The 24,113-nt window shown below is 42.0% G+C and overlaps 1 protein-coding gene across 1 annotated transcript in view; it reads right to left on the bottom strand.

The window, feature by feature from the left end:
• Nucleotides 1-3,125: 3,125 nt before the first annotated feature.
• The window catches only part of STK17A (serine/threonine kinase 17a), a 44,813-nt gene continuing 23,825 nt past the window's right edge, over nucleotides 3,126-24,113 (bottom strand). The window contains exons 4-7 of the mRNA XM_075558162.1: nucleotides 11,089-11,215; nucleotides 5,492-5,540; nucleotides 5,226-5,405; nucleotides 3,126-4,684 (exon numbers count right to left, since the gene is read on the bottom strand). Of these exons, the coding sequence (XP_075414277.1) occupies nucleotides 4,360-4,684; nucleotides 5,226-5,405; nucleotides 5,492-5,540; nucleotides 11,089-11,215 (681 nt within the window). The 3' untranslated portion in view covers nucleotides 3,126-4,359. The remainder of the gene's footprint in view (nucleotides 4,685-5,225; nucleotides 5,406-5,491; nucleotides 5,541-11,088; nucleotides 11,216-24,113) is intronic.

Raw genomic sequence — 24,113 nt, forward strand, 5'->3', positions numbered from 1 at the left:
AGCACATTTTTAAAGCTGAAAAAGCCCCCTCGGCTTATACTCGAATGAGGGTCCCACTTACCTGTTCTCCAGTGCAGTGCAGGTGTTCTCCGGTCTCTCCCTCTCATCTGCGGGTGCCTGCCGCCTCTGTGGGTGGTCTGATAACTGCTGATATCATGGCTCTTCTTTCCTCCTGCACGCCGGCAGCCTCTGGGTTGTACATGCTGTCCTGGGCAAGAAGCAGCCCGCTTCTGTGTGCTGGTACCTGGGCGCACCGCATCCTTGTCCCACGGTTGTCGGATGCGGCTGCTCTTCCCCCCGTTCTTCTCCAGGGCTGTGACCTATGACGTAGCTTTACAGGCTTACCTGTGCTTGGTCACGCCCCTTGCTCCGCCCAAGCGTTGCTGAATACAAGTACTGGTATATCTCTGGTCTTGGATATACAGCATGTTTATTTACAGTACTGGGTCTGCTATATTTTATTTTTTGTTTTCTTATTAACCCCTATCTGGACCCAGTGTTGCCTATGCTTGTACATACAGCAGCCTGTGTAAGGGCTCATCAACCTATACTAGCTGTGTGGTGTGCCTGTGGTAAGGCAGCCTATGTAGTCGTGCAGCACATGCAGTAACACAGCATGTAGAGTTGTTGTTGATACCTTATTGTTTTGATTGACCCTCTTTGTCCACTTACAGAGCTACTTTACTGTTTTTCTTTGAAATAAATATTCAAAAACATTTAACCTATTGATGCCTCAACTAATGTAATTTTATTGGTATCTATTTTTATTTAGAAATTTACCAGTGGCTGCTGCATTTCCCACCCTAAGCTTAAACTCGAGTCAATAAGTGTTCCCAGTATTTCGTGGTAAAATTAGGTGCCTTGGCTTATATTAGGGTCGGCTACTACTCGAGTATATACGGTAATATGATTCTTGTATTTATTAAAAAGGCAGACTTCCTTCTAGCTAGACACTTTTCAATTTGCAGTAGGCTGCACACATCCTGAGCTGCTGATGTACCTTGGATTTTGAATTGGGTGCATTTCTTAGAAGTTCTTCAGAATATACTTGAACATAGCTTGAAGTTTCTTGTCTTCTACAAGGCTAGCATAAAAAAATGTCTTCACAACAATGGACCAGAAAAATCTTTCTGCCAATGGCTTGCCAGCCAACTTCTCACGGTCTAAAGCTGTTAATGCTCATTCTATTTTATGAACAAGTTTACAAATGATTACAACAGGGTTACTGAGATTATTCATAGCTTATAAATCCAGTGTTTACTATGGTTAATGTCATAGTTTAGTGAGTAGTTATAATATGTAAAATGTTTAAGTAGTTTTAATGAATTGGGATTTTTTTTTCAAGTGGAACGTAGAACAACGTACCTTTCTGGTCGCACAGAAAGGATAGATGCTAACTGTGAGCTCTTAAGATTACCCAAACCATCTCAGTTCAGGATTAAAAAAAAGGTATTATGGAGGAGGCTATAAAGAATGCTTAGAGAATATTAGATCATTGGAGACCAAAGCATGCCAGAAGTAATGAATATTGATTTATAGACTTAATAGGGTGAAAGACTGTCAATCCCACAGAGTAGAAACCCACAGGATTTGCTTCTGTCCTAAAGGGTCACTATGTGTCAGAATTGATTTAATGGCACTGAATTTAGTTTTAATTTTAAGAAACTGTACATATAAAACCAATTAAGTGACTTTTTAATTGACGATTTGGTTTTTTCTGACAATGTCTGAACAATTTTGAGGGCTTGGCAGGCTCTTCCTGCAAGGCTGAGCATCGACATGAATAAATAACAGGTCCTTAGTTACAATACACCCATTCCTTACTCATCAACTATCTCGTTATCCGACATCTCCCATTTATGACAATAGTAAAAATCTAATCTCTTCTATACCTTAGTGACATGTCTGGTGGCAGTGAATACCTGATGGAGGCCCTGACCCATGGTCCTGTGCGTTTTAAGAACAAGTTCATACTGCCATAGTATTTCACCACTCAGCAAGGGTAGGGTGGGGCACAATCTCCTGACCTACTTGGGTGTTGGAGTAGAATGCGTGGGGCTGGTGTGGAGCCAGGAGGGAGGAGACACTGCCCAGCAGGTCCTGAGTGCCCACAGGGGACTGAGGCTGGGGCAGGAATTGTCCTGAAGGTGGGCTGTCCGGGGGGATAGGAAGTCATGCGACCCTGGAATCTGGCTTCAGTTCCCAGCTTCAGTGAGTGTCAGGGATAGGCCAGGCCATGTTCAGAAGCATCCCTGAGATGGGGCTTCCGGTGCCCAGGGCCCACCCAACCCCACATCAACCAACCGACACCTGTGCAGCCCTTCATGCTTGCTCAATGCCCCCTTCAGCAAGTACTGGTGAGGGCTGGACAGCTGCAGCTTAAGGCCAAGGGCAGAGGCTGGGCCTGGCCAGCCAGGTCTCAAAGGAAGTTCTGGATTGTCAATTCTCATGGGGGCATGGGGCAGAGGGCCATGGGGCAAGGGACTGGCAAGAGAACCCAATGAGGAGAATGTACCTCTCTGTGGCCCCAAGTCCTCCAATCCTAGGGCAGGGCCTCCTGTGCCCCTAACTAAGCCACCAAAGGAGCTTTGATGTCATTTGGCAAATGAGCAGAGTCACCTATCGTAGAAATATGGTGAGGGCAGGAGGCAGAAGGGACCCCAGGGACAACTTGGGCCAGCTGGGCTCTAGAAGATGGGGTAGTGCTCGCTGTGGACTGAGGTGGAAGCCAGGCTTTCCTGAGGGGATATGGAAGAGGGAAATGACAGGGTTAGGTGACCTCAGTAGGGGCCCAACAAGCCATTTACAGGACACATGAAGGGCAGAGGTGACCTGCTCATCATTTTCACATAACGACCTGATCCTTAGAACCTAACGCTGCTGCTAAGTGAGGAGTGGGTGTACAATGAATCACTGTGTCATTGTCATGATTGTGACATTTTAGGACTCACACTAGGAAGTGCTGTGTGATACCCCAATGAGACAAGGGGGTGCAAGTCCAAGCTGTTGGCCACGTGGAGCCTGTGCAGGGGCTGGGCTTGCATCCATGGCACACGAGTGACAAGCTGCACAGACGAGGGCATGGATGACCAGAGCCTAGTCACTGGTAAATAAGGACTCAGACATTTTTGGTTTGGGGGACAGGTATTTAGTTGCTTTAAGTTAAATATTTACATTTTTTTCCCATTTTCATTTTTTTTTAAAATAGGAATTTACTGCCCACAGTGTGATTTAGATACAATCCAAATATACAATCCCAACCAAATGAAACTCCACATAATCTTACCAGACTCCCAGGAAAAGGTACCATCTTGACAAAGAGATCAAGGTCAGTTCTCCCACTATGGGCAAAGTAAAGGTCTATAAATATTTGGGCGCACTAACTTTTCCTAGTGTGGCTTTGGGGCTGAGAGGGACTCAGCTGACGTGAAGGCTCAATGGTCATAACGCTCTCTCTGCCCCTGCTCTAAGCCTGTGACAAAAAGGTAGGGTCTTTTCACTGATCACAGCAGCCACGGCATCGATCAGGTCACACTGATGCCTACCAGTGCCTGAGATTAAGGGACAAAATCCAGGGGATGGGAACTCAGGTGGCAGGGAGAGAGCTTGTACGAGCAGATGGGCGGAAGGGGCACAGCTGGGAAATCAACACTCGTTTGATATGATTGGGTTACTGAGCCGCGGCTTTGAAAAACCAGCATTAAAAAGATCACTACTTCTCTCACTAGTGGTGAAAATTAGCAAGGGTTCTCTCCCCTGATAGGTCACTACAAACACTACACACAAACAACAGAAGCCAAATCAAGTCAACATAAAGCAGTAATAAAACACAAATTACAAAAGCAGATATTATTAAACTAAACTGGTTGTTATTTGAGGGTTCAAATATTTGTAAGACTTCTAATTAAATTAAAATCTTGTGTAAAAAAAACAAACAAAAAACCCCAAAGTGAAAAATATATCAATTTTAGTAAAAGTATCAACATATATATGCAGACACAGCTACGCATTTGAGTAATGCACAATAATTTACAAAAGTGTAATTTTGGCACTTTTACTGTTTTTTTTTTTTAAAGAGAGCGAACACAAACAACTTGGCATACAAATTGTCAATCTGGAGTAACAGGATAGAGAGTGAGAAGGTGCAAACATTTCCTTTCTCACAAACATGCCAGCAAATCACTTTCACCTGTTAAATCACCTGGTTGGCAACTTCGTGGATCTGGCTTGACTCACCTAACTCCGTAAGGTTGACAAAGTCATTTTAGTTTATACCCGTGACAGCTGCTTATGTTCACTTTCAGGTCCATCGAGAATATTAACGTTTTGGAATTTGAAAGTTCTGCAGGGAAATACTCCTCAGTAGATAAATTCTCCTGGAATTTCTTGCAGCAAAGGTTCTTCAAATTTAAATCGTTTGGAAATGGCTTTTTGCTCTGCTTGCTCCTTTTCAGACTGTCTGCACTGTCCCAGGGTGTATGAGGTGACGACAATCAGCTCCTCGGTTACAATGGCTTCCTCCGTTTCTGGCTTCTCCGCATCGGAACAGATTTCAGGTACAGAATCACCTTCTTGGAGAGCAGCTGCTTCGTCTAGTGGTCCTTTCCCTTTGAGAGAAGGACCCTGAATGCCGCTCGGTGTTAACCAGGGGTGTTTTAGACACTCCTCAGCAGTGGCTCGCTCTCTGCATAAAGACATAACAGTTATTTACATTCCAGACCAGAACACAAGTTATTATTATCATTACTGTATTTGGGGATTTTATTTATTATTGTATTATAGTATCATGTTTAAAGAGTTGGCAAAAATCTTCCTGGGATTCCAGATTGGCACACAAATGTCAAGCTGTTTTGAAGTTTGTGTGCTATTCTCCATTCATGCTGAAAAATCATATTTTAAGTAAAGTATCTCTGAGAAGCCCCCTTGAAGCTCCTAGATCAACAGATTCATCTGTTGAAGGTTAGGTGTTATTTTGTTGTCAGTTTCTAGTGCCTGTGAATGAGTCCCATCTCTATAGGACCCATCTGCAACCCATCTCCTAACTCTATTACTAAAGGTGTGAGTTTAGTTTTTCTAATAATATTTCCAATTTTGCCTTTTGTTCATCTTCAAATTTTTACCAAAGGTTTCAACTTTTCCGGCTTTCATTTGGATCTTACAGTATTTAAATACCATTGTTTCACTCAATTAAAAAGTGACATCCATCAGTGCTAACTAATACTTACTCAGGTTTTTTAACTAAAAGTGCTTTGATGAAATCAATGGCTGACTCTGACACAATGTCAAATTCTTCTTCAGAATAACTTAAATTCATCTGGGAGATGTTCAAGAACGTTTCTTGTTTGTTATCCCCTAAGAAGGGCGATATCCCTGTAAGCATGACATATGCCAACACGCCAATGCTCCTAAATTTGAAAGAAAATGTAAGACAGTTAATATCATCTAAATTTCAGGTAAGCAATTTGGTTGATTTTTCATAAATAATTCTTACCACATATCTGTTGCTATGCTGATAGGATCATAGCTAAGGATTTCCGGAGCTAGGATAAAAACAGACAAAAATCATTGCAAGAAAAAAAATCATTATTTTCTCTTAGCGATCAAAGATACTTAAAATACTAAGAAACTAAGACACATCCCATTTACAGCGGCTATGACCATTGACATAGACAAATTATTGAATTACTGTAAAATGTAAACAAATGTTTTTAACTAAGGACTTTTCACAGCTCTATCCATTGTTGAAACCTGGCATTTGAAACATATATAAATACATAAATAATTTTTGACACCTTCCTCTTCCCACGCCCCCTCTACCTAATCAAGCATGTCAAACAAATTGTCTTTTAAGCTGATGGTGCCCGGCTATCAAAAGAGATAGTGTCTGGGGTCCTAAAGGCTAGAAGGTGAACAAGCAGCCATCTAGCTCAGAAGCAACAAAGCCCACATGGAAGAAGCACACCAGCCAGTGCGATCATGAGGTGCCCAAGGGACCAGGTATAAGGCATCATGCAAAAAAAAAGAAAAAAATATATGTATATGTGTTAAGTGCCCTGGATGCTTCCTCCCCCCAACTACCATGATCCGAATTCTACCTTACAGGGCTGGATAGGACAGAGGCTGTACACTGGTGCATATGAGGGTCAGAGGCACAGGGAATCCAGGGTGGATGATACCTTCAGGACCAAGGGTGTGAGGGGCGATGCTGGGAGAGTGTAGGGTGAGTGGGTTGGAAAGGGGGAACTGATTACAAGGATCCACATGTGACCTCCTCCCTGGGAGAGGGACGGCAGAGAAGGGGGGGAAGGGAGACTCCAGATAGAGCAAGATATGACAAAATAACGATGTATAAATTACCAAGGGCACATGAGGGAGGGGGGAGCGGGGAGGGAGGGGAAAAAAAAAGAGGACCTGATGCAAAGGGCTTAAGTGGAGAGCAAATGCTTTGAGAATGATTGGGGCAGGGAATGTATGGATGTGCTTTATACAATTGATGTATGTATATGTATGGATTGTGATAAGAGTTGTATGAGTCCCTAATAAAATGTAAAAAAAGAAAAGGAAAAAAAAGAAAAAAGAAAAGAAAATGATTAGGGCAAAGAACGTACAGATGTGCTTTATGCAATTGATGTATGTATATGTATGGACTGTGATAAGAGTTGTATGAGCCCCTAATAAAACGTTTAAAAAAACAAAAACAAAGTGTCTTTTAAATACTCCTCACATCTGTTCTCCTTTCTCTCAGCCACAGCAAGTTCCCCTTGCCCCTGCCCAATGCAGAAGTAGCCTGTTCGTGGACTGACTGCCTATCATCCCACTCCTAGATCTATTCTCCATGTCACTGCTACCAGAATGCACTGCCATTGAGTCAATTCTGACTCATGGCAACTCTATGGGGGCAGGGTAACCACTAGGCCACCAGTGTTTCATATGCTGCTGCCATAGTGAACTTTTAAACCCTCCACCTATTAGCAAAGCCAGTCAACATGGTGGAAAGCCCGAGCCTCTTCAGAGGACACTGCACCACACACAGAGGCATTGATGCTGCATCCATAGGATTGTTGTGATGTCCCAGGAAGCCATGGGGGTGGCCAAATGAGTTATCAAAGTGGGCTCTGCCCTGAAAGTCAGTAGCTCAAAACCACCATCTGCTCTGTGGAAGAAAGATGAGATTTTCTATTCCCCTACAGAGTTCCAGTCTTGGAAACCCATGGAGGCATTTCTAGCCTGTTCCAGGGTTGGTATAGACTTAATGACAGTTGCTGGTGGTTTTTTTTTTTTTTGCTTGACTACTTCACTAAATCATTGTTACATATTCTTAAATAAGCAAGGGCTCAGGAGGGCCTTATGAAAACTCTCCTTGAAAAGAAAAATTTATTCACTAACAATCTGCTTAACCTAAAGATTTGTTTTTCTTCCCCTTGAAGTATACAAATAGAAAAGCTAGGGTTGATTAGTGCTGATACATTTAGAAACATTTTAGATCCTGAGGGTAGGGGGAAAGTGGGGGCGGGGGGGGGGGGAGGAAGGGGGAACTGATCACTATGATCTATATATAACCCCCTCCCTGGGGGATGGACAAAAGAAAAGTGGGTAAAGGGAGACATCGGTCAGTGTAAGGCATGAAAAAATAATAATTTATAAATTATCTAGGGTTCATGAGGGAGGGAGGGAAAAATGAGGAGCTGATAACAAGGGCTCAAGTAGAAAGAAAATGTTTTGAAAATGATGATGGCAACTAATGTGCTTGACACAATGGATGCATGTGTATATTGTGATAAGAGCTATATGAGCACCAATAAAATTATTAAAAAATAGAAACAGATCCAGACTAAAAAATTGTGGCGAGTACAGTTTAAAAACAGAATGCAGGTATTCTGATTCTAGGAAAAAGCTGAAAGACCCCAAATCCACATCTCTTAATGGTTTTAGCAAAATCCCATTGGCTATGACGAAGCAGGAAGTTGGGAAGAGAAGTATGCTAGTTTCCTTATCTTTGATTTCTGGAATTGTTGAGAAGCAGAGGCTCTTAATAGAACTTAAAAGGTTTTAAAAAGTCAGGAAATTTAAAATGAAATGAATTTTCCAAATTTACTGGAAAAAGTAAAATGGAGAGCACAGAGCAAAAAAATTGTTAAGGGAAGGAAGAGAAAATAATTCCAACCTACTGTTTGAGTGCTTATTATGTGCTGAATATTATTTTAAGAGCTTTACATAGTAAATCCATGTTCCTCCCTCTGTGGGAGGTACTTGTTAGCTCATTTTATGCACAGAGAAAACTGAAGCGTAAAGAGATATAGGTCGCCGGTCAGTATGGAGCCAGAACTCACACCCAGGCAACCGTGTGTCTACACCCAGGAAGAGGGGTTTCAAAAAATGCATAGAAAAAATCCCATTAGTTTTTATTTTTTTCCATGAGCTTTCTGAAGTTCCCTTTTATGTGTATATAAATAAAATGAATGTGGGGGCCATTAATTCATGTACTTAAAGACAGTAACTTGAAGTTTGATTAAAAGAGGGGAAAAAAAAGCCCCAACAAAAATTTTGAAGCCAGATGAATGAGAGAGAGACAGAGAGGAGCAGAGTAGAACAGTCTTCTAATGCAGTCAAATGAATACATTTCTAGGTAAAAAGTATTAAATATATAAATATTAGCTTATAATGAAGTATTTAATTACACAGCATTAAAATGTTATTAAACAAAATTCTCTTTTTAAGAAGGTAACAAAAATAGGGGACTTTTCAAATAATTCTCCTTGTGATAGGTAGGATTATTGTGCCAACCTGGCCAATAAACACATGTGGGATTAATAAAGTTGCAGTTTAATTGAAGGGCAAAGAGATAAATAACTCGACGAGCCTCGCTTTTCTGTCTCTTGCTCTCTGATGATTGGACCAGTGTTTGGGGTGTGTGGTTACCTTAGCTAGTTCTCTGCCTCAACTTGAGACCTGCCTGTGGCCGGACAGCCTATATTGCTTTAGCGAAGACTCAGCTGTCTGCTTCCTTAACTTGCACCTAGCAGCCCTCGTGAGTTGAAGGACTGTCAGTGTATTAACTGTCTCATGGATTTGAGTTGAACTAAGCCATTTGTGCTGCTCTGTGGACTAATTAGTTGTTTATTTCTTATGTTGTTTGTATCGATCTATCTAAAACTACAAGTGTCTTTGTTTTGTTTCTCTAGAGAACCCCATCTAACACACTCCTCAACTCAAATGGTTAAGTAGACAGAGCTAATATAAAGAATCTAAATAATACAATAAGGCTAATTGACATCTGAAAACTGAAACTCTGAAAACTGGAAATATTCTCTACTTCTCAAAAATTCATTAAACATTAATACACTGAACACACACACACACACACACACACACACACACACACACACACAGAGAAAATCCCTAACAGTTATGAAACAGAATAAGCTCTAACAATGCACTAAATTAGAAATAAAAACAAATGCTCAAAATCTTACACACTTCAAAATGCTCTCCTACACAACTTTGGGTCGGAGATAAAAACAAAAGTCCTCATAGTCTTAGTCAATTAAGGAAACAATGATGACAATATCAAGGCCATTCCTAAAAACTACTTAGTGGTCATAATGTGGATCAGCTATCAGATTGAAAATTACATATCCTAGTCCATAAAAAAAGCACAGGAAACTTGTGGTTGTTCTCCTGCTTGTAACGTCACTTATTTCCTAAAGCCCCACTTGTCCTCTTCTCTTCAGTGTCCCCTAGAAACCTCCTTCCTGTGGAACGAAACCCTTACTGTCCTAAAGGGTTACTATGAGTGGAAACGGATTCAACAGCAGTGGTTCGATCGTTTGCTTTAGTCTTCACACACAACTCCTTTGACCTTCTCGGCTGTGAGACCTGGCTCCTCCAAGGATCACCATGCTCGGAGGCTTCTGTAGTAAGGACTGTTGGTCTACCACCTACTTCACACTTTTACCCTCCAGCAAAAAGCCTTGGCTTTAGGCCAGTAGTTCTCAATCTGGGGGCCGCGACCCCTTAGGGGAGGCGAACGGCCCCTTCATGGAAGTTGTCTAAGACCATATTGCCGATGGTCTTAGGAACTGAGATTCCACTCTTCTATCCATCTCCAGGTAGGTCAGCCCACACACAGATACGCCCACATACGGGGTCCCCACATGTGAGCAACTGTATTAAAGGGTCGCGGCATTAGGAAGGTTGAGAACCACTGCTTTAGGCCGAGACCACAGTCTTCTTTACTGCATGTCATGGTGCTGTCATTCACTGACACAACCATCCTCCCGCCCTCCAAGGCCTGACAGCAACAGGGAACTCTCATCATCCACCACCACACCCACCCAGCTGGACATCACATGTCCTCATTGCTTGGCTTAACAGTTGCCCTTCTGGAGCTGAATCCAAAGCCTCCTTATTCGTAACAACTACTTCACCTCGGAGATGTTAAATATTAACATTCAACTCGCCAATCATGATCTCGAAATTGTTCTGCTGGTTTACTCTACTACATATGCTTTTTTTATCTCATTTAAACCATTTATCTTTCAAATTCCACAAAGTGCCTCTTACCCCCAAGTTGATTTTAAAAAGTTATAGTCATTACTTCTATGTACTCCAGGGAACTCATACTGTATCACTTTATCCACTTTTGATGGGAGAGCTCTACTTTGCATCAATCCAACGGAATGCTCTCCACACACTTGTGGAATGACTCTGCTTGCACAATGCCTTGAACAATGCTGATTACCAACTTGAACTTCTTTAGAGGTCATTCATGTTGAATCTCCTTCCATTCTCAGATACCTAATGCTGCTTTACTTTAAAAAGAAAATCCTCTCCTGTTTCTTGTAGAAGTAATCCCTTCAAATTTCTTTAGCTATACGAGATCAGCAACCTGACACCTCATATTCTTGGACATTTTCCTTTTTTTAAAAAAAAAAACTTAATCCAAAGGACTGAATCTCTAAAAGCAGACTTTCAGCCTAAGAGTCCTATTTCTGGCATCACCATTAATCATAACACATGAGAGTACACTTAATTGGGAGGTAATTCCTCATTAAAAAAACAAAGCCATTACAGTCTGATGATACTCACCCACATACTCAGGAGTTCCCATAATTTCTCTGAGCTCTTCATTGTTCTTCATTATTCTTGAAAGGCCAAAATCGACGATCTTGATGTCACCCAATGGAGATTCACTTGTCAGTAAAATATTCTGAGGCTGAAAACAAAAACAACCCAACAATTTTCATGAAAATTATGATGATGTACACCAAAGTATGCAAGCCATAAAACAAATTTCACCCACACAATCAAGACAGGAATTTAACACTGTGTCATTTACCCAACAAATGTTTTTACAGTGTATTTACTCTGCATAAGGTAAGTCTTACACGCTCTTATTTTTATTCACTTCTTCTACATTTCTGGTGTCTCCCACAACATATAAATATACAATTAAAATATATATGTACATATAATGTGTATACACATACTTATATATGTATACATACAAACCCACACCCATTTATGGCCTTATCCTAAAAACCTAATCAGACCACTTTTAGCCACATCTCTCTGCTGCGGAGTTCACTCCTTGACATTCTCTCCCAGTGTGCAGCTCCTCAAGAGCGTGGCCTCTACATCTGCTTTACTTTTTCAATCGACTGAAACCTGGGTTTTGAGCCTCTGGTGAGCTTTCCCTCTTTAGGGTCACCAACAACTATTAATACTCAATGGCCTGGAGGATGACTGTGTTAGTCTGGGTACATTAGAGAAACAAATCTACAAAAGCTCGTGTGTAAGAGAGAATTTTATATAAAGGTTAAGTGCACATCAAGAAAACATCCCAACCCAGTGCTGCCCCAGCTCACAAGTCCGACATTAACCCATATGTCCAGCTTGCTTATGCTAACTTACCTGTAATGAAAAATTTCACATGGGGTTCACACGGATGCAAGAAAATCATGTGTCAGTGTTCACTATGCGAAGTAAGCCTGTATTTAATTGTACTTGCTTACAGGGTCCTCTGTCCCTGTCAGGGAGGGTGAATTTGAAGGGGCTCTGATTATGTAGAAAAGTGCTATGGGGTTGGGAGTAGCAGTTGCCAGACATATCTAGATAGCAGAATCTCTGGTGATGTGAAAAATGTGAAATTGTTCCGTACAGATTAGTAATAAATATAAGTAAGCCTATCCTTATCTTGCTTATTGGGTAGTTCAACCCCACCAATGATGTACAAATCCAAATGGATGTCCTTCAGGCACTATTATAAATATATTGTGGTGTGTTTTTTTTTTAGCACTTCTTGGATCTGTTTATCATTGTAGTCTTGAACTTCTTCCCTGTGTTTCTTTCCTCTTTGGACTCTTCTCTATTTTCTCAGATGTTATTTTTCCCTCCAGTCTTCCTTTTTTTTTTTTTTTTTAATAATTTATTGGGGCTGATACAATTCTTTTCACAGTTCATACATATACATACATCAATTGTATAAAGCACATCTGTACAGTCTTTGCCCTAATCATTTTTTTCTCTTTTCTTCTTTTACATTTTATTAGGGACTCCAACAACTCTTACCACAATCCATACATATACATACATCAATTGTATAAAGCACATCCATACATTCCCTGCCCCAATCATTCTCAAGGCATTTGCTCTCCACTTAAGCCCCTTGCCCAGTCTTCCTTTTAAATAATAATATTACCAAGGAAATATGCTCAGGAAAAGTATAGCCTCTTCTTTTAAGACCCTGTATTCTATATTTGAACAGTTTAATCTCCCTCCCAAAGTTTCCAACGTCACTTACATGCTGCTGAAGCTTCCACCCTAAGTCACCCTCCAGTTTCCTATATCCAATTAAAATCCTCTTGTTTCACTTGACCGAGAGCAACATACTCTCAACTCCCCCCTATGTACAGAACTTCAACTGAACAAGCACTACTGGTAGGTGGTCTTTCTCCTAAACCCACCAAATAGATTCCTTGCTCCTATTTTCCCAAGTGATTGCTGGGGAATCGTTTTAAACTCCTGTATCCCTCGTATTCACCGTTTCCCTGCGTCTAAGGATGTCACCACCAAGCCACATGTCTGTAGTCCCTCCTCTGTCTCTCTTGCTTAGTTGATGTTTGCACTATTTCTTATCCAGACCACTTTAGCAGCCTCCCATATCTAGTTCTCTCCACCTTGAACCCATTCTCCATTGTACAACAGGATAGTTTCCCCATAACAGGAATCTGACTTTGATGCTCTTCCTTGTTGGCTGCTCACCACCGACAGTCAGTCAAGTAGGGGTGTGTTTGGTGGTATACAAGAGCTACTCATAGTCACATAACCAATAAGGTCTCTATATTCCTAGTCAATTTTATCCAACTGGAAATAACTTAAGGTACTTCTATACAAAAATTCATGTACATGATTCTAAACCAGAATGCAAATTTCATGAGATATTTTTCATATGAAACTTGAATGAAAAGTTTGTATTTGCTTCTCATTAACTATCTTCTGCAGCTGAGAACATTTCCACAGTTAAACTGACAGACATTGGTAATGGTAAATTAAAACTATCATATATACTCGTGGATAAGCCAAGATTTTCAGCACATTTTTAATGCAGTTTTTTGGTAGAATTAGGTATAGGCTGGTATTCGGGTTGACTTACACTGGAGTATGTACGGTACTTCGCTCCAACACCCAGAATGTTTTATGATCTGTTTCCTGGTGCCTTTTCAAAATTAATCTCCTGCCGCTGCTCTCTAGGCAATGTGTGTCAAGGAACTTGTATCCTTAAACAGGATGCACATGCTCATATGAAAGCCATTGCACGTGCATTGCCTTTGCACATAAAGTCCTGTCCTCTCTGCATCACCAGTTCATTGTCTTCTTTCACTCTGTGCGTGACGGGTCTCTCAGCAAAATACCACCTCCTTTGTGAAACCCTCCACGACTTTCGGGAGGGCACCAAGGCTGCTCCTCCTCTGCTTCACAGCACCAAGGGCATGACAAGCTCCTCCCTGACCTTCCTGTCTCCCCAGTCACATGGTGGTTCCCTCGAGGTCTGTAATCAGTGTTCCCACTTCCTTCCCTTCCACTCACTCGGTGGCTTCACCTGGCATCTACCCTTTCATTTTACTGCAGCCCCCCCACCCCAATGAGGTCAACAAAGGCCCGCCACGGCTCCAATGCAGTCATCTTTCTCTCAGGTTGCTTCGTTGGCCTCCTTTGTAGGCTCATCCTCTTCTCTCTGACCATGGACATTTGGATTCCTCACAGCTTCATCTCAAAACCCTTTTCCCACTCCACACTCTCACCTTGCACAATCTGTCCGCACCCAAGATTTAATTATCATCTGTATGTCGTGAGTCACAAAATTATGTCTCGGGCCCAGACCACTCTCCCAGTTCTAGACTCCAACCAACTGTCTACCTTTGATGGCCCCAACCAAACCCAGAGCCCACTCTGACTCACAGCCCCCTAACCCAGTCTAAGGTTTCCAAGGCTGCAAAGCTTTCCTGGAGGCAACAGCCTCATCTGTTCTCCGCCCGCGGGCTGACTGGCTGGCTTGAATGTTGACCATGCGGTTAGCAGTCAAGATCTGGATCCACATTGCTACAATTTCAAATTCAACCCAACTCCAAACAGATGCATATTTTCCTCCCAAATCAGACCCCTTTATTCTAATGACAGCCAGCTCAGATGTTCCGATCATAAACCACTAACAGTCTATCCTTCCATTCGCTCCCCTTGCTTTCCTTATGCTTAGCTGACAAGTCACCATATCCTGTTGATTTAAATTCTACATGTTAAGCATTTCTAGACTTGTCTATCTCTCTCCATCTAGACACAAACACTAATTCACACTGCCTTATTTCTTGTGCATTTGCATCACCTTCTTAAATGGCTTCCCAGGATCTATTTTGCCTATACTGCCGTCAGAAGGATCTTTTATACACCTACCTCTTCTCCCCATCTTAGTCCTTCAGTGACTTCCCATGGCTCTTATGACAGCCTCTACACACCTTAATGTGGGACACACAACCTTTAGCTCATCGTCTACCATGCTGCCAGAGCATGTCCTAAGTCAACCAAGCCTCCGTCAGCATCTTTCAGTTCCTTGCCATGCTTCACAGACGTTTTGGGCATGGTACTGTCTTTCTGCCTGGAACACGCTTCTTCTGTTCAAGACAGGCAGATCTACCTCTGCTCTGTGTGATCAGTGCTCCTGTAGCAGTGTATATGCGGTATTACGGTTTAAATAAATCTAAGGAATTAATTCAGTCCTGGAGAATTACAGAAGAGATATATGAACAGGCCTAAAAGAAGAAAAGGATTCCATCATTTGCTCCACAAATCCTTACTGATAGAGGAGGGTGTTACTCAAAATACTAGACATTCAACGTAATTTAAGTTTTAATTGGCTGTGGAGCCATACATTCCAATAGGGTTAGAGAGATTAAATGATAAATATTATCATGTCGGTTAGTTTTCAGTGCTTCAGAGACTGCAGTAGGGTAGTCGATCCGACCTGCTGAGGATGTGTCTGAGGGCAGCCAGGGCAGGCTCGCCAGAGAAGACATCACTGGAGGAGAAACCAGGGTATGAGGGAGCCAGTCATGGCAGAGCACCTTGGGGATGGGGTAGGCAAGGCGCATTCTAAGCAGGGAGAAGAGCAAGTACAAAGGCCGAGGCGGGCCAGCCATCAATGAGGCCAAGAAGCGCACAAAGAGGAAGGGGGGAGACTAACACAGGAAAGGAACCTGAAAGGAATTACTGGGGGCAGAGAAGGTAGAAATCATGGTGGTGCATAGGCCATCCTGAAGTAAGAGAGACAGGGAAGCGAGAGGGAGGGAAAGAGGCCATTCCAGGAAAAGAGAAGGGCACCTGCCCAAGTATACAGGTAGCCAATGTATCCAGGCTGTGCAATGGGTCAGCGACTATAAGAATATGGCTGGAAATCTCCTTATAAGACTGTGTCCTGATCCTGGGGAGGGATAGGGGTGTGTGTGGTGGGGGGAGGCAGAGGGGGGCGGTGGTCGTCGGCACTAAGAGGAAGTTATGATGAAGTGCAGAAAGAAAAACTAGAAAATAACTGTCATATAGCACAGTGGTAGAATGCACAGAACACTGTGATTAACTGCTTAGGGGTAGATGTCAGAGGACAGGAAGAGAAAGGAGGACGGAATCCAGTCTGGACCTCCACATGTGGTACAGATGCTCAACTAACAGTTCAAAGAAAGCCAGGCTGGAGGGAATGCAGGGCTAAGGATACAACTTTGGAGGTCAACAGACTATATGAAGGGACTTTAAAAGGTTCATGAAAAAGTGAAATTAAACAATAACAGGAGCAAGTAACAACTGAAATATCCATCAGTCAAAGAATGAAGAAAGATGCTCTGGTAGCGGCACACTATGGAATTCTACAGAGCACCAACAGTGACTGTCGGAACCATGAAGCGCCTCATGACACTGACGGTCCTGGAGAGCATTATGCTGAATAACATCAGCCAATCACAAAAGGGCAAATAGTCTATGACATCACTGACACACACACAAACAAAAAGGCAAAGACTCGAATACCTAAGGGGATGTTGACATTGGGGGAAGGGCAGGAGAGTCCATTTTTTCTTTCTGTGAATTGGCCCAGTTATTCGGATATTTTGTTTTCTTTATGCTGAAGTGGAATCCCCACGGAAGGTTATCATGTTTGATCGCCATCAGTAAGTGCTTCAAGTCCTTGTCAGTTTCAGTAAACAAGGTTCTTTCATCTGCACATGGCAGCTTATTAATGAGTCTTCCTCCAATCCTGACACTGTGTTTCACTTTACAATAGTTCAGTTTCTTGGCTCATTTGCTCAGCAAATAGCGTGAATGAAGATGGTGAATACAACCCCAAAACATGATAGTAAAACAACATTCTATCTTCTAGTTTGAAAGACGGTCTCTGACTCTGTACACCGGTTTGGCATGAGCACAGTTAAGTGTTCTGGAATTCCCCTTCTTCTCAATGTTACCCATTATTTGTTATGATCCACAGAGCTGACTGCCTTTGCACAGTCAACAAAAGTACAGACAGACAACTTTCTTGTAGTCTCTGCTTGCAGACAAGGTCCATCTGACATCAGCAATGTTATCATCTCATTCCATGCTCTCTTTTGAATGTGGGTTGAAATCCTGGCAGTTCCCCATCCATGTACTGCTGGCACCATTTTTGTATTCTCTTCGAAAGTTTACTTGTAAAGCACACTAATATTGATAGAGAGGGTTGACAGAGCTAGCCTACTAGAAATTTAACATAATTTAAGGTTTAGTTTGTTGGAAAAAGTAACGAGCCCAGTCCCTTGCAGTAAAATTCCCTGTAAGCGTCATCAGTCCCAGATGGCTAGCGGGGAAGGAGGTAGCAAGGCCACTGTGATAGTTGGCTAGGTGCAAGCATCGCACATTTAGACGGGCCGCAGGAGCGCGGTGGTTCAGGGGAGGGGAGTCCGGTTACCTGGAGAAATGTAGACGTAGCTAACTGTTTCCTGTGATCACTGCCAACCCTGCTATTCCCCACAGATGGGGGTATATGACTCGCTTGACTTTCACAGGATTGTTTTACTTTGATCTAGACATTTGTTTTTTATCGTTTTATTAGGGGATCACACAACTCATCACAATCCATACATACCTCAGTTGTGTAAAGCACATTTGTACATATGTTGCCATCATCACTCTCAAAACACCTGCTATCTACTTGAGCCCCTGGTATCAGCTCATTTTTCCCTTCCCTCCCGGACATTCCCCCTCCCCCCAGAACCCTTGATAATTTAAAAATTAATATTTTGTGATTTTTAAAGGTAATTTTCTGGTTGCAAACCACAGTTTCCATCTGAGTCATGCTTACAAAATAAACTTAGAACTTCTCAGAGCAACCTGGTCTGTCTTTGGCTGAAATAGTGACAGGCAATCCTGGACCCTTGGCCTTAGCAATAATGTGGTATTGCTCTACAATTTTCACATCGTTTGGTCACCTTTCTTTGGAATGAACTTGAATATGGCTCTCTCAGTTGGTTGGCCATGTTTCTTGGCCTACAAGAGTGAGAGCCTCCAGCTTTGCATCTGTTTGCTGGAACATTTCAGTGGGATTCCATCAATGCCTGGAACCTTCTTTGTAACCAATTCCTTTAGTGCAGCTCAACTTCTTTCAGCACCATCAGCCCTTGACCTTGATCATGTGCTACTTTCTACATTGGTTCAACATCAACCAGTTTTTTTTTTTTACAAAGTGACTATTTCATCTATCTTCTTTTGATTCCTTTTTCATTAAAAATTTTGCCCACAGAGTATGTTAATATTACAACCTGAAGTTGCAGTCCCCCCCATAACTGACAGCTGACTCGATTATAAATGAGTTGGATTAAAGTTCTACTACATCAGAAATCTAGGCCCAGTCATAGGCCCATATGGCCTACTAACATGGAAGACTTTTAAAAACTGAAGTGAAACATTTGCCAATGCACCCATTTGTCTTCAGCAATTGTATTGGGAAAGTGAATACACAATGATATGATTTTTTGTTTGTTAATGGTGCCTGGCAAGCAATAGATATAGTGTCTGGGGTCTTAAAGGCTTGACAGTAAACAAGCGGCCATCTACCTCAGAAGCAACAAAGCCCATATGGAAAAAGCACACCAGCCTGTGTGATCACGAGGTGTCGAAGGGATCAGGTATCAGGCATGAAAGAACAAAAATATCTTATCATTGTGAATGAAGGGAAGTACAGATTGGGGACCCAAAGCCCGTCTGTGGGCAACTGGATATCCCCTTACAGAAGGGTCGCAGGGAGGAGACAAGCCAGTCACGGTGCAGTGTAGCAATGATGAAACATATCATTTTCCTCTAGTTCTTAAATGCTTCCTCCCCGCCCCCCCCCCCATCATGATCCCAATTCTACCTTATAAATCCAGCTAGATCAGAGGATGTAAACTGGTACAGATAGGAACTGGAAACACAGTGAATTCAGGACAGATGAACCCCTCAGGACCAGTGGTGAGAATGGTGATACCAGGAGGGTGGAGCAAAGGTGGGGTAGAAAGGGGGAACTGATTACAAGGGTTTACATATAACCTCCTCCCTGGGGGATGGACAACAGAAAAGTGGCTGAAGGGAGATGTTGGACAGTGTAAGATATGACAAAATAGCAATAATTTATAAGTTATCAAGGGTTATTGAGGGAGTGGGGAGCAAGGAGGAAGAGAAAATATGAGGAGCTGATACCAAGGGCTCAAGTAGAAGGCAAATGTTTTGAGAATGATGATGGCAACAAATGTACAAATGTGCTTGACACAATGGATGGATGGATGGAGCGTGATAAGCGTTGTACAAGCCTCCAATAAAATGATTTTTTTTAATTTGAAAGGTTACTAGAGGAAGCACATTTTTCAAAAACTCAGTTGTTTCATGGGATTTCAGTATTAATGTTTATGAGGTAGTCTCTACCAACAGCACTGTGTTCTGAAAAGGCTTTAGTCCTCTAAATCAGTGGTGCTTCATAGGGATCGCCTGATTCATAACAGTAGCACAATTACACTGATGAAGTAGCAACGAAAATACTTTGATGGTTGGGGGTCACCACAGTATGAGGAACTGTATTAAAAGTCACGGCATGAGGAAGGCCAAGAACCACTGCTCTACATCAAAGGTCAGCATAATGATAGATTTATAGTTCTTGAATTTCTCTGAGTGACAGACTGCCTTCCAATAAGCTGAAACACATGTGTGGAAATCAAGGGATGGGCCCTGAGTGTTTATAATTCAGTTTAGACCTCTTTATGTGGAATTCTGTTCAGGAGAAAGAAGGTGGGACATGCAATTTCTCAATTCTATCTAAAATGCAAGGATCCCAGGTGATATGGGAAAGAAGTAAGGTTCATGGAAACAGTCAGGAAACTACAGATTGTCCTCAAACACGCATAGGCTGGAGTGCGGTCTTGCTGAATGCTGATGCTCCTGCTGCCTGTGGAGACCTTTTATTTGTCTTGCTATCTTTTCCCTTGGCATAAACCTATTTTACATTTACTGAACAAGCTCCTGGGTGAAGACTTACTGGCTAAAATCATTGTAAAGTTGAGGTTAATTTGCTTAATAAAGTTTAAGATCTCAGGGACATGGTTTTAAGGGACATTTTATAAGGCAAGATACATTCAAGAACATTAATTTACTCATTAGAATGCAGGGTAGAAAACATGGGTTAACAGTTTGTTAATATAGGGGAATTTGTTGAGAAATGCTCTTATGTTATCCCTATTTGCAAATAATATTTTCACGCTTCAACTATCCGCGATTCAATTGACATCTCAGATGAGAGAATCCCAGCTTCTAGTTCCTACACTCCTCCTGTACTTTTTACCATACATGTAAGAGAGCTGACACATCCATGATCAAATAAATACCAGGTCTAACCGTGCTGAAAGATCTAACTAGCAGAAGGCCACTCAAGACAAGGCAGGCCACTTGGCAAAATGACTAACTTATCAAATTAGCAAGACTACTTTGAAACTTTTCGTTTTGTTCTTTGTTTAGGTTGTTTTTCCTGATGTATTACTCCTACGATGTTTCATATGTAAGCAGATGGAGGTTCCCTTAATTATCAGTCTAGTTAGTCTTTTGTTTCTGTAGATATATCCAAACCCAAGGAAACCCACCTGCACTCAGCACATCCCCACTCCTAATGACTCTCGAGGGCAGAGAGAACTGTTTCCTTGGGTTTTCAAGTTGTAAATATTACGGGAGCAGAAGTTTCATCTCTCTAGGAGTGGTTAGTGGGTTCAAACTACTGATCTTTCGATTGGCAGCTCAATTTGTAATCCACTCTGCCACCATATAATTAAAAAAACAACACAAACCTACTGTCATCCAGGCAATTCTTACTCAGAGCAACCCAAAGCACAAAGTAGAACTGCCCAGTGGGTTTCTGAGACTGTAACTCTTTACAGGAACAGAAAGCCTTATCTATCCACCAATCAGCATCTGTCACTTCTTAAAGAATTCTCCAACCTCAACTTACAGTATTTCACTAAGAGTTTTCAATGAATCATTCTGAAAACTGATCAGTGGGCAAAAGATCATTCTGGGGCTGAATTTTAAGCCCACAAATATATTTCTCATATGTCTCAGTTATCTAGAGCTGCTGTGACAAAAATACCACAATAGATGGCTTTAACAAGCAGTCGTTTGTGTTCTCAGGTTAGGGGACTAGAAGTCCAAATTAAGAACACCTGCTCTAAGGGAAGTCTCTCTCCTCTCCTCTCTCTCCTAGAAGTCCAAATTAAGAACACACCTGCTCTAAGGGAAGTCTCTCTCTCTCTCTCTCTCTCTCCCCTAGAAGTCCAAATTAAGAACACCTGCTCTAAGGGAAGTCTCCTCCCTCTCCCTCTCCTTCTCTCTCGCTGTGTGTTCTCCCTGAAGGGAGCTGAGATCCACATGGCTGGCAGTTTGAAACCAACAGACGCTGCTTTGGACAACACTGGGCTTTCTACTTCCATAAAAGTACAGTCTCTGAAACCCACAGGGGATCGCTATGAGTCAGCACTGACTCAATGGTAGTAAGTTGGTTGCGTTTTGGTTCTCAACGAAGGAAGGTCCCTGTCTCTTTAGCTTCAGTTTTGTGGGCTCTCGGATATATCCATGTGTCTTGGCATCTACCATATCCCATCTCTCTTACTCATTTGCTAATTTAATCTTTTCTATCTCAAAAAAGACTGGTTTGAAATGCACTCTACACTCACCCTGACTCATTAACAATAACAAAGACAACCAGTTTCCAAAACTAGATTATAAGGATAGGGATGGAAGATTAGGATTTACAAAACACATTTTGCGGGACCCCAATTCATATCATAGGCTTTGCTAGAACAACGATCTGCTTTGGAAACCCAGAGGTGCAGATCTATGCAGCCCTACAGGTTCCCTGAGCCAGAATCTACGTACGGACGGCAGTGAGTGTGCTTTTGGGAGAGGATCAAAAAGCGCCAGGGGTGCAGTAGCTTGGCTGTTAACCCAGGTGCTGCTTCTGTAAAGATCCAGCCTTGGCAACTCTGTGGGGCAGATCTTTCTACTTTCTCCCAGGGCCATTATGGATTGGAATCCACTTGACAACAATGGGTTTTCTTAGAATAGTTTTAACTTTTAATTTCTGACTCCAGGTCAGGGATTCCCCATTTGAACCAGAATGGGACTTACATTGTCTATTCAGTGAAAAACTGTGATATATCGTGGAGTTATTAATTTATGCAGAACTAACATTCTTATTTTTGAACAGTGAGGGAAGAATAACGTTTGTTTTTATTTTTTTATTTCTAGTAGCTTAGTCTTTTCAAGATCTTATATAGACTAAGAGTTAACATTAATAATAAGCATACATTCTCACTGGACAGATGACTGTTAAAGGCATATGACAGTGGAATCTCTGCCCAGGTTCATAGAAGTCAGATGGAAATGTAGGTTTTTTTTAGTAGAATTTGTTCCCATTGGCCCTTCTGTTGCACCACAGCCATCTCTCAGCAAGGCCTACCCATACATAGGAATAGTGCGGGGGCAGAAGAAAGGATGAGAAGACTTCAGGCCACTTGGCTTCCTACTTCCTTTGTGTCTAGGGAACACAGAGAGTCCAGTTTCGAACATCAAAGGCTCATGACAACCATCATGATCATCACCAAGGCCTCTCATAAATCTGGAAGTCTGGGGAGAAAGGAATATGACTTATACTGAGTATATTGGGGAGAAAGGGATATAATTTCCTTGTGTAAATACACAGGTGAGCCTGGTATTCAAGAATTTAATATTCACCTTTGACTGCTTTCAAGTAACATCAAAGACCCATGACACACAGTGTTGGCAATCTGTCCGACTGACCTACTTCATTAGGTCCTGAGTTATGGCCAGAGGTTGAGCTGTCTTAAGTTGAAAGCTCACTTGTCATAGGTGGAATGCTATTTAAATTGGGGTTCTGTTCTTGGAAGTTCGTTTTACAACCTAAAACTAAAAACTAGCTAAACATCGTAAAAAATAAAGCAAATACACAGTTTTACAGAGTTAAAAGTCTGTAAAACCATACATTTCTTTGGGGAATCCTTCTGCGTAGGCAGTGCTGAGATGTCCTTCCTATTGAATACCTGGAAGTCTGACCTGAATGACCATCTTTACCTAGTACATGTTCTTGAAGCAAGACATGTGATATTTCTTGCTGTAACGACCTATGAACTTTCAATGTGAACAATACACTACAGGACAGAAGCAAAGCCCTTGTTTGGTGTTTCAACTGGGTGACCTCCAGATCACTTCCACATTCATATCCTGGGGCTACCTGGGTACACACATGTCCACATATGCCTTCAAAAAATACCACTGCTACTACATTGTAGCTACTACTTTATGACTGTTCATTTTAGCCACTGTACTAAACAGTAATTTCTTTGGAAAAAAATTATATCTGCTTATAAAGTCAATTTAACTTGACATCTTTCAGAAGAGAACAAGAGAACTTCCCCCAAAAATGAGAGAGATTTGTTTTCCCAGGAAAGAACTAGTATTTAAGGGAGTATCTGTCAATAGAGCATGATCCTTTGGAGTCCAACCTCCTGATTGCACACATTGCACATTCTTTCTTGAAAATATTCTTTCATTCAATGAGAATTAAGAACCATTATTTAAGCTCCCAAACTAACCAATCAACCAACAAACCCACCCACCCATTGCCACTTTATAAGACGGAGTAGAATGCTCTCTAGGGGACCTGAGCCCATAATCTTTATAGAAACCTACTGCTTCATCTGTCTCTCATGGAACAGCTGGTGGGATCCAGCTGTGGACCAATATCCAACGCGCTGCACCACGGGGGGCCTTGCTATTTAAACATTGAGTCTACGTAAGGTTACAGGGCATATCATAGAGCAGTAGTTCCCAAAATAAGGCTAGTGGCACTTGACGTATCAGCATCACCTAGTAACTTTATCAAAATGCAAATTCTTGGGTCTGGCCCTGAACACACACTCTGAGATGGGGGCCGCACAGTTCATTTTAACAAGCCCTTCTAAGTAACTCAGAAGAAAGCTGAAAAGCGAAGCCAGAAAGGACCTGTTTCA

The sequence above is a fragment of the Tenrec ecaudatus genome, chromosome 9, assembly GCF_050624435.1.
Source record: "Tenrec ecaudatus isolate mTenEca1 chromosome 9, mTenEca1.hap1, whole genome shotgun sequence".
In the NCBI taxonomy this organism is placed as follows: Eukaryota; Metazoa; Chordata; class Mammalia; order Afrosoricida; family Tenrecidae; genus Tenrec; species Tenrec ecaudatus.